Genomic DNA, 11,872 nt, shown 5'->3' on the forward strand with positions numbered 1-11,872 from the left:
TGATGCTCAAAAATTAGATTGCCATACTTTTACTTGGTACTTTGGATCTTTAATATTAGTCACAAACTCATCTAATTCACGTTTGATAAACTTGGTTAAGTACCTGGTACTTTGGATCTTTAATATTAGTCACAAACTCATCTAATTCACGTTTGATAAACTTGGTTAAGTACCAACTCCTCGAAGGTATTGCAAAAGTAGCAGTCGGATATTTAAGATAATAGTCTATTTGGTTATAGGCTCAGTCTTATAATTTCTATCAGTCAACGCACCGCATGTGGATGTAAATTTCTACTGTCTTTTTCTTTGACGAAAATGCATCTGCAAAATAATAATACATTTGATTGTGGCCAAAAGCCTCACGCGCTCACGATGAATTGGGAGGAGGGGGAGAAGAGCTTTGGCCGAAGAATCTTATATGCCAAAGTTAAAATTATAAAAAGAATGTATTTAGAAGTTTGTGGGTAGCAAATAACTTAGCATTTTAGTGAGATAAATCAGGTATTTATAGGAGGGTGGCCGACTCTTTGGGTGGAGAATGGCCGGACATATATGGTGGAATCGGGTGAATTATTGCAAGATATTATGTGAATCTTGCAATTATCTTGGTAATTATTCCCTAATTAAATAGGAAGTTTTGGAGATTACCTTATTAAATAAAATCAACGAGGGAGTGATGAGGGGAATTTGAATAAATTCCATAAAGATCACCTTTGACTATTCCTTGATAAGCCGCTATTGTCCATTACATGAGCGTGGAAAATCAGATGTGATTCGAGGGTAATCTTGTCTTTCTTGTCCAAAATTCTACGTGTCGCTCCAAACATTTTGGGATTATTTTTTTATTCACCCCACACATATATACATATGTCCATATTAGTAGTGTTGAGACTGAATTTTACATCAGAGTGAGTTCCTCTTCATGTGCTTATAAGACTAAGACCTAGTTTGGGAGTGAGGTGCTTAAAAAAAAAGCACCCATGAAAAAAAGCTGTGAGGGTTTTAGGTGTTTGGTAAACTGAAAAAAAGGGCTTATTTTGGAAGCTGCTGTGAGAATAAGCTGAAATCAAAGGAAAAAGCTGAAGCTGCTATTTGTAGCTTTGGAAAACTGGCTTTTTTTCAAAGCACTCGAAGCTACAGTGCTTCTTTAATGAAAAGACCCACTATTAGACTGTTTTTTTTTCCAAAAGCACTTTTACAAAAAAGTTTACCAAACACTCTGCTGATTTATTTCACAGCCGCTTATTCTCACAGCACAGCCGCTTATTCTCACAGCAGCTTTTTTTCAAAGGACAGCAATACCAAACCAGCCCTAAGCGTCATCGACGGTGTAAAACTATAACCTTTAATTGATTATTCTTAAGAGCTTTACTAATTAGGGTTATGGAAGAGGTCCGATCAAGAAGAGCATGGTGGGAAAACCATAAAAGCAAAAATAAAGTAAGATTGGTTAGAAAGTATAGGGCAAAACTTAATCAAGTGGTGCAAAAAGAACTTTAGTGGTTGACCTCGTGCTTAGTTCAGCAATGAATGTGCTTAACAAAAATAAAGTTTTTATTTTTTTATAACAGGCGATATTATCTACATTAAAAAAGATAAGAGTGTGCTTAGTCTCATAATGATATGATTCAAATTCGCTTTTGACATAATCGAACCTACAACCTTTCAATTAAACATAAAATTATCAACAACAAAATTAAAAACTAAGAAAAACTCTAATTCTTTTGGCTCCACGGACTTTTATATATATTTTTTCTTTGTTTTTTTTAGGAAAACTAATGAAAATAACTTGAAAACTTTGAATTTTAACGATAAGGACAAAATAAAGGGTAAAGTGAATAGTACCAGGATTGACTTTTTAGTGTAAAAATGTGGTTTTTCATTAAAATGAATAATACTGTAAGCTTTTCGTTAAAGTTTTCTTTTTTTTTTCTTTCCACCACAAACAGATCAAGAGCACACCCACAATCACATGAGTGTGGAGTGTCACACACTGGATTCCAACACCTGCCAATTACAATTAGTTGTTTTGTGCGGTAGCTTCTTCTCTGTCTTCCGAGTTCCGACCACTCCCTTAATAACAACAATGATATTATTGTTAATAAATGCATGATTATATTAATAACTTGTAACTTTCATTATTTATTGTTTAATTTAATTGGTAAAAACATTAATTAATGGTATTCCAGCAAGCTCTCATGCCGTACACGTGACCCACATACTGAATCATCAGTTTTGTGGGCCACCCTCTTGTTTAGGTAATTTCCTCACCAATCAACCTCAAAGAGTCGAGAGAAACTTACATGAAACAGTTTTAAGTCATTTTTAGTCAAAAGCGCCACTTTTAATCTAAATTTGTGGAAAATCTTGTTCCAGCCAATGACGAAAATGAATCTGATAACAAGAATTAGGGACCCCAACATGTCCATTCAAACTAAGATGGAAAGATGTAGGCCTACATGGTTGGAGATGGAAAAATTCAGCCCTGTAGTATTCTTTATCCCTCTATAACTGGAGATGGCCTCACAATCATTGTGGCATTTTGGGGCTGCTAATACATTGTAATGTGAATAAATACTTATACATAACAATGCATTATTAAATTCAAACATTATGTAACAGTGAATTATAAAATAGTTACATAACAATGGTTATTAAATCGAAAGCTACTTAACGATAAACTAGTTCTACGTAAATATTCTTAAAAAGGAAACGACAAGCCTCAATTGTCCTCGTTGCCAACCCGTATTATTATTTATTTATTTAATTTTGTTTGTTAATAATGTGTGGGTGTGCTAAGCAAATAGGTTTGTGTGCTTATTTGATCGAGGGCCATTTAATTTGGTGAAGTTTTGTGTCTAAAAAGGTGATGGGGCTTGATGTGTGCAAGTAGGTGAGATGGGTCAATCACAAGGGGTCGTTTAATGCAATGAACGACTGAGATTGATTGATGTGTCACTCCTCGTCCTTCTGTAAGGTCCCTATCAGTTTTTTTTTCTTGTTTTTATTTTTTGGGGTCTTCACTTTTTCTCTGGGGACAAGGATGGTTGATGGAAAAAGGAAAAATAAAAGCAAACTTAGAACGAATGATACAATCAAAAAGCAAAGGTTATCATTCTTTGGCAGTCACTATTCCCACCATATGCTGCATTGTCTTGTGGATAACCCAATGGACGCAAACTCGATCTTCTTTTATTGTTTGTACTAAGCGAAAAGTGTCTATACATGAAACTCGCTTATCCTGAGCATTCTGATCCCAACCGACCGTCATATATTATCGTGATCTATCAGAATGACAACTAATAAAACCGAGAAACCAATTGCCTTTTGTATGAACCCTGAAATAAGTGAGAGTTCATCTTCAAATGCCTTGGCACGAAAGTAAAACAAGCTTTGCATGGCATCACGCTATCACTTTTTCAACAATCTTCCCCGTTTAATTTCTTGAAGTTAACGATTCAATTTTCACTGTTTATTTTCTAAACTACTGAGTATTTCCGGAAGAAAATTTGAAGTTTACCAATCACTTGTTCAGTTGCAGAGTCAGATTCCAACTTCGCTTTTACCATCTTGCTACATGGAATACCAACAAAGAGGGCACATAGATTTTTTTTTTTTTTTCTTTTAATTATGAGATAGAGAAATTAGAGAGGAGTTGGTGAGTAATTAGAGTTGGCTGCTTTGTAACGCAATCACTGGGGTGTGACAAGTCATCAGATAGAGGGCCCCACTCTTAACAATATACAGGTCAGCGCAAAACTTACTCCTCAGGCAAATTAGAGCAACGAGAAAGTAAAAGTTTCTTGTACGGCAATATACGGATTAGGGTTTTTTCCCTTGCACCTGAGATCTCAGGACCAGGTTCCCGACCGACGGTAGCCGCCTTATATCACTCTATCGGGGGTGGGGTTTTCGCCGGAAACTCCCACACCGCGGCGAGTGCCATCGATACACAAATCATTAAGGATTACGCTGTCAGTTGATCATTACACATTCAAGGAAAAAAGAATAGGCAAGATATGGTCCATTCATATTTTGGCATTTATTAACCAGATGATCGACATTTGCTAACAATAACAATAATAAATTCAACAGTCAGGTGCTACAACAACACATCTGAAAGAAACTAACACTTCGAAACTCAGAGAGAGAGAGAGAGAGAGAGAGAGAGAGAGAGAGAGAGAGAGAGAGAGAGAATGAGATAAGATTGTATCAGTCTACAGCTTAAAAACTAAACTACCGTCTTAATCAAAATAAACAGACTAAGCTCTCTCTCTATCCTTTACTTCTCTACCGGCGGGGCACCGGAGAGGAGCACGAAAATTCGATCTTTCCAGTCGTCCGCTTCGAGACCTATCTCCATTTCCTCAACAAAAGATAAACAATATTGTTCATCTGAAGATGGATAGCTTGTCAGTCTCTAATCAGCTTGAAAACCCTCCCTTCGCCCCTCCGGCAGCCTTTGTTTATGATCAAATGAATATGGAAGCAAAAACAAACATGAAATTTAGAAGCGTACCAATACAACATTTGGGTAATCCAATACCCTGCAGAGCCATTGATCCTCAGCATCAGCACCCCTCCTCCAAGTTCTCTGGAAGAACCAAAGCAGAGATGAAATGCGGTCAACAGTGCTTTGAATGCCATTGCAATTGTGGCACCTGATCGTCATTGCAACAGCCCCACCCAGGACCGTAAGTTGTTTACTCATCTTCGTTCAAAAGCCACTGCAGGAACCATCTCGCGGGTTATATAAAAGTCACCCGCAGAACATTTTTCCCCCAACAAACAACTGTTTAACTTGGGCAGAAGCCACCACAGTAAGAGATGAAACAGCTTCAAGCTAAATGCCAGGTCTCAGGATATCAACAAATTGCGGAATATCATCCCTGGGGCCCTCGAGGGATCGATACATGTATAGTATATCAAAATTATCACCCATTTCCCCCCCTTCTTCACTCTTCATCACTTCCACCACAAGACGAGGCAGTTCGCGAGCAATCGCCCAACAACCTTGACGTGTTAACGAACACGAAGACATCCAAAGGAATCTCATATTGTAATAGTGATGCAAACCAGAACGCAATGCTGTATCCCCAAATGGGCTGTCCCTTATTTCAAGCTTTTGCAATTTAGGGCAGCCCTCAAGCACGTATTTCAGCCCTGAGTCACTATCGCCAGCAAAGGCAACTGAAAGAGTTCGAACCAACTTTCCATATTGTCCAAAGTAGCTGAATGCTCGATCGGTCAATAAACCAGACACAGCAAGGCGGGTGAGCTTCTTACAGTTCATAACTATTGCTCCGAAACCTTCATCCATAGATTCACCAGTAACATGGTCAGGCCGGCGGCGCCCCATTATACAAAGACGAAACACCACAAGTTCTGAGCAATTCTTTGACATTGCTATTACAGCTGCATTTGTCATTCGCTGACAGAAATACAAAATAGACCGCAGTTTTCTACAACCCTCAGAAATTGCTTCGAGACCCACCTCAGAAACAGGGCCTTCTGCATCCTCCTGAGCATTAACAGGAAAAACCCGAAGCTCACGCAGTTCCTTGCAAGTTGCAGCCACTGCCTTAAGTCCTTCATCACATATTGAATCGAGTACCTGCACAAAGATATCAATATTAAAATTCAAAAGTCAATTGTCTCCAGAGTGATTACATATTATTACACAGAATGCGTACCCAGAAAGACTGGAGTTTGTGGCATTGGGATATGACTGGTTTAAGTTGTTCCGCTGTGATGTTTGCATAGCTGAAGTTCAGAGCGGTGAGATTACTACAGACAGGGTAAATTACAGGAATGTAATCCAGCAAGATATCCCGGAACCCAGATAGACAAACTAAAGATTTGCAAGCAGCAAAAGCAGAGACATAATCCAGTTCTTGATCACCCTGATCCAGTTCCTGATCACCCTGAGCCATGCCCTCAGCTAAATTGAATGAGCCCGTTCCTAAGTGTGTCAGTTGAGGAGCTCGAACCATCAGGCGGTAAAGCTGCCCAATTGAAACGTACCGGTTCAACCTCAGTTTCTTCAGGGAAGGTGACCTAGCCACTAGCTTCTCCAATGCCTCAAAATTTACGTGGCATTCCACACAATCGAACATCAGAGATTCGAGACAAGTTTGACTCTCCGGAAAACAAGATATCCAATCTACATCATCGTCCATAACCTCGGTTTCAGTCAGATCAAGCACTCTAAGCTGTCTGCAAAATACACACACACACATTAACCTCACTATTTGATTCCCCACTGCAATTTCACATTATTCCACTTCATTGATTCAAATACTTCATATGGAACAAAGACAAAGCATAGTATCCAAACAAACCCCGAAACCCGAAATAGATCTAAAAGCACTAATCAGATCCAAACAATAACACCCATTAAAGCATCAACCTTTCTACTTTAAAACCCATTTCACGGATCTAACCCACCATTGTTTACACTAATCAAAACTTAATTAACATATTGATCTGAAACTAATTAAGAAATTAGCAAAGTACCTGCACTTGCTAGCGAGGACGGCGAGCCCACTAGTCCCGAACCCATCGCAGCAAACTAGGACCAGCTCCTTGAACCCAGCAAACGACTCAGCCAAGAGGGCAAGATCGTCATCCGTCACGGACATCCGCTTCAGGCAGAGCTTCTCGAGCCAAGGGTACGCCTTGGCCATGGAGGACACCCACGGTGCCAAGTGGGCCCCCCAATTGGCCGGCATGAGGTTGAAATCGGCGAACCGGGGCTTGCCCTTGATGGTCACGGCCCGGACGCGGGTGAACCGGGCCGTGGCCCGGCGAGGAGCGACAGCATAGCAGTTGCCGATGAAGAGCTCGGATCGGGTGAGGGCCTCTGCGCGGTACCAGGACTTGCAGACCAATGAGGCGCTACTGCGGTCGTGGCGGGAGGTGAGGAAGCAGAGGACGTTTTCCAGAACGTTCTCGAGGACTTGGTCCGGGTAGGGGACGGTATACTCGACAGAGGTACCTACGCCGGAGCCGGATACTCCGGAGCAGTTGCGGGACTTGCTGGAGGGGATTGGACCGTCGATGAGATCCAAGGGGGGAGATCGGTCGTCATCCTCGGACATTTGGGATGAGGAGGATGAAGGGATTGATGGGTCCTCACTCATAAAGCCCTTCCTTTTCACTTCTCTCTCCTCTCTCTCTCTCTCCCTCTCTCTCTCTTAACAGACTCTGAAACTGGGATGGTGATCTGAGTTTTGGGTTTTTTATCAGATAAAAATATCAACAGTCGAATCTTTTTCTTCCTTTTTTTGGTGAATTTCTTAATTCAGATCATGTTATGGGCTCTCATGAGGGAGTGAACTGGATTTGGGGGTTTTGATTTGATGAGAGAGTGAGAGAGAGAGAGAGAGAGAGAGAGAGAGGGAGGGAGGTGGGTGATCTGCAGAAATGGAGATGGTGGGTTGGGATTAGTTTAATTGGTCACAGGCGAGAGTGAACAGTAGGGTTCTGCTGTCTGTGTCTCATTGTCTATCTGAGCTTTGGGATTCTCCATGCTCTTTTTCTCTCTCTTTTTCTCTATTTTATCCGTTTATCCTTCCCATCCAATGGCTCTCCATACTTCTCCATTATTTGGGGGTTTTCCCCTTTACAAAACCTTGTCTTTTTTCTCTCTTTTTCTTCTAATATTTTATATTTTATAATGTTATTTCACGATATAAAATGGTTTTCAGTTATTTAAAAATATTTTTTAAATGAATTTTTAACTAGTATTGAACTTGCTATGCACTTCAATTTTTATAGAGTTCGTTTGAAATACTTTTAAAATAACTGAAAGTATTTTTTATGAGAGTGTTTTTTAAAATAAATCATTAGTAAAAATATAAGTGAATTTTAGAAAATCACTTGAAGTGTTTCCTGCAAAAAAACATCAATTACTTTAAGTGTTTTTGAAATCTAAAAACACACTCACCAAAAAGCATCAGTAACTTTAATTTCTTTTGAAATCAATCATTAGTAGAAATGCAAATAAATCATGAAAAAACACTTGAAATGTTTCTTGCAAAAAGTATCAGTCACTTTAAGTACTTTTGGATTCTAAAATCATTTCACCAAAAAGCATCGGTTACTTTAAGTGCTTTTAAAACCAATCATTAGTAGAAATACAAGTTGATCATGTAAAAGTACTTGCAGTGCTTCTTACAAAAAACATAAGTTACTTTAAGTGTTTTTGGAATCTAAAAATACATTCACCAAAATGCAGCAGCCACTTTAAATGTTTTTGGAATCAATCATTAGTAGAAATGCAAGTGAATCTTGAACAGTACTTTAAGTGCTCATGGAATTCAAAAACACCTTTATAAATTCAATAATTTTAAAAACACTTTCAAATGAGCTCTTAAGAAGAGAAAAGAAAACCTATAATTTTTGTTGTGATGTTGATATAAAGCAAGTACAAATTTCTCATTGGGCCATCTAGACAATGGCCGCGTATTAGTACAAGAGGAGCGTGTTTGAAGATCCATGTTTTCGATTTGGGGTTGAAATGTAAATGTCAATGGTCGTACGTATTATCCTTATCAACACACAACTTTAAGCCTTTGCAATTTGCATGTTGATAATTATCTAATTACTATTAATACTTGACAAAAAGGAAAAAACAAAGTCGTGTCGTTTTACATTTAATCGATGAAACGATAAAGTCATTGCATAAATCTTGTTCTATCTTTTTTTTTTGTTTTTTTGGAAAAAAATTGAGAGGAAGCATGTGATTTTAGCAGCCAAATCTGACTTCCCGGCATGATTTCTTAGTTAAGATGAATGGATCGTACCAAGAAAATTTGAACATTAGTTGTTAGTTATATTTGTATTCTAAAAGGGAAGTTCAAAAGTTCAAACCTTTTCTTCACTAAAGTCCGTTTGGTTTGTAGATTTGAGACCAGTGATAGGATATAAATCATTGTTGGGATTATGAAACTAGTAATACGATTATTGAGATCTGTCATCACGTGAAGATGTGTCTATCATACTTAAAAATATTTCCGTCATGAGCAGTTATTTATTGTAACTTGCCAATGCGTACACAGTAAAACATCTCTATAGTGACACTCTATAAGGAAATAACTTCCTCATATTCATAAAATTTCTAGTCTCAACTCAATTTGGGCCAATTATAATGATTTTGTTGCTTGGAATTTTTGTATTGATTGAATAATTATTTAAAAAAATTACCCAAAACTCATGTGACACACCCCTATCCGGAATGACGTCCTGAAAGATGCGAAAAATTTTAAACCTAAAGGTGCCTAATAACAGAGTGCACATAATCTAAGGTCACCTACCAGTCGGAACCCTCTCTAATGGTCTGTATGACTGGCATGTCGGAACCACCTCTAGTGGTCTGTACGACTAGCATCTACTTGGATCCAAGGTGAGCGTGTGATGCAAGGTGAATAACATAAGCACTAACACCGGGGGTGCAGGTTATGAGCTCTCAACACAATTCACCTCATCAATAAATCACATGAGCAACATAAACCTCACCTAATACTCACCTGTGCGTCCACAACACCATTTCACATATATGCATTATATACTATTTTTTTTCTTCTGGGAAAGTATACAGGTTTTACATTGAGGGGATATAATTGTTGATAAATGAGATGTTTTGAAAAGCTTTATTTTCGCCCATTCACGTTTTCTGTTTTGCACCCCTCTAGGTTCTAGTAGCAAAGTTCCTTATCGACAAGGATTTGTGGCATGTCCCTGCTAAGGTGGCGGCCAGCACAGCTCGATTCGGGGTCCTAGTGGACATTCCGGATCGGGGTGTGTCACATGGGTTTGAGTTAGAGTTGTTAAAAATTGCAAAAAATGAAACCAGTCTTGAACGCATATTTTCCTTCTCAAAATCAAACAATCTACCCACTCGAATCACACTAATCAAACTAAAAGCTTAGACTGGTTATAAAAAAAGAGTCTAAGTGGGGGGGGATTGGGAGGTTGGAGGCGTTGTATATCCCATGGGCTGGTTGGTCGTTGGATGACGAGAGGATGAACATGGAGTCATGCAAAGGAGGTTGGGTGGTGGTGCTTAGTGGTGGGCTTTATTGCTTTAAAACAAAAGCATTAAAGTCACTCAGTACTACGGTTTAGTGGTATTCCTCTTTGATTAGAAGTGAGAGATCTTAGGTTTGAATCTCGTAAATGGCGAATTCGACATCAAATTAGGTTGTCCATTGTGTGGTTTAGCCGAACTGTCCCATCCTCTTAGTGTAAAATATATATTTGTACTAAAAAAATGGAATTTATATTGGTTTAGTGTGTAGAATAGAGGTAAACAGATGTATTAAAACTAAAATTGTCTAAAATATCCTTAGATTTAAAGTTCTTTAACGGAATATGTGCAGTGAGACCAAAACAGTTGAAAATCTTAGTTTTAGAAGGCAAAGTGACACAAAATCAATTTTAGGAGTAAATTGAGACTAAATGATAGTTTTAGGGAGCATCAATTAATAAGCCTTTTTTTAAAGGGTAGTGCTATTCACACACACTTTTTACTTATGACAAACTCTTGTTAACTTTTGTCTATTCATCTTCTTTAATTTATTTTATCCGACGATCGAAAATTAAAAATGTAGTGAGAGGTAAAAATAGTGTTTAAATAGCATCACCCTTTTAAAGTATAAGCTCGCTCTAATTGTCATTTTATTTCTAACAAGTAAGATATTAGTATGTATATTTACACATATGTCATAAAGGGGAAAAATCTGGTGACTCTTGGAGCCTTGGAGGTGATTATTGCACTCATTTTCTTAAAAGGTAATACAAGAGCCTCATCAGTAGTTAGCTAGACAATATACATTTCTCATTTGATCATTGAAGAAATGTCACAAGCTATATCACTAATCTACATTAAGACCATCTCCGATCCTTGAGGATAAAGTTTCAAAATTCAAGCCAGAAAATTTTAGGTCATAACCCAAAAACTGTTTTTCTTCTCCAACCCTTATGGCTTAAAATTTTAGCCGAGATTATTAAACAATGATTTTAGCCTAACTTTATTCTTTCGGTAACTTTTTTGAAAATAAAATTTATGTAAATTATCCTAATTTATTATTATGAACATTATAATCTAAAAATATTTAAATTCTCATAAGTAATTAAAAATCATATAAATATATAGGTATTTATAAAGTTTTAAGTTAAGTTTGATTTAAATAATATCTTAAATTATTTTAAACGTTAGATTTAATTTTGGACCGTCAAATCTATTTTTTACCATTAGATTTGATCTCATTTGATCATAACCGTTAGATTATAAGTAAAAAAAAAAAATTGAAATATGACAGTTTGATGCATTTAGAATAATTTAAGTCAGGCTTAAATCCTGACGGGAATCTAGCCTAAATATATATTTGATCCTAAGGGCTTATTTTAGCCCATGGTTCGAGATGGCTTGGGGAGTTTTAACGCTTATATTTTAAGCTTTATTCCATAAGTCAAAAATGGCCTAAAAGAAGTAAAAACAATTTAACACCGTAAATGCAATGAGTTGAAAAATAAGCCTTATGTTACGCATTTTCATTTACAACCTGCTTAATTTGATTTCACAAGGCTCCTATAGGCTATAGCTACTTCCCCCATTTCCATGTGAGTAGGGGACCCTGCTTGAAGTACTGTTTTCGTACATTTATTCATTAAGTTACAAATGTTCGTATTTTGGGACATCTGTATAAAATTAAATAGGACCACATCATTCTTGGATCTATAAATTCATTGAATTTTGTGCTGCAAAATTACAACGAAGGATCATGAAGCTTAGCTGACTGCAAAAGACGAAACAGGCAAACCACTAAACAGCCCATGTGTAGATAAAGCACTGCAGCCGCTGCTTTTG

The 11,872-nt window shown here is 37.6% G+C and overlaps 1 protein-coding gene across 1 annotated transcript; it reads right to left on the bottom strand.

Annotated features, from left to right (window-relative positions):
- Positions 1 to 4,020: 4,020 nt before the first annotated feature.
- LOC103401960 (transport inhibitor response 1-like protein) lies at positions 4,021 to 7,598 on the bottom strand. Its single transcript, XM_008340688.4, has 3 exons — positions 6,517 to 7,598; positions 5,694 to 6,216; positions 4,021 to 5,614 (listed from the first exon to the last, which is right to left on the bottom strand). Exons 1-3 carry the CDS (start codon positions 7,140 to 7,142, stop codon positions 4,844 to 4,846), a joined length of 1,920 nt encoding a protein of 639 aa, XP_008338910.1. The 5' UTR covers positions 7,143 to 7,598; the 3' UTR covers positions 4,021 to 4,843.
- Between the last annotated feature and the right edge of the window lie 4,274 nt (positions 7,599 to 11,872).

The sequence above is a fragment of the Malus domestica genome, chromosome 15 (assembly GCF_042453785.1).
Source record: "Malus domestica chromosome 15, GDT2T_hap1".
NCBI classification, from domain to species: domain Eukaryota; kingdom Viridiplantae; phylum Streptophyta; class Magnoliopsida; order Rosales; family Rosaceae; genus Malus; species Malus domestica.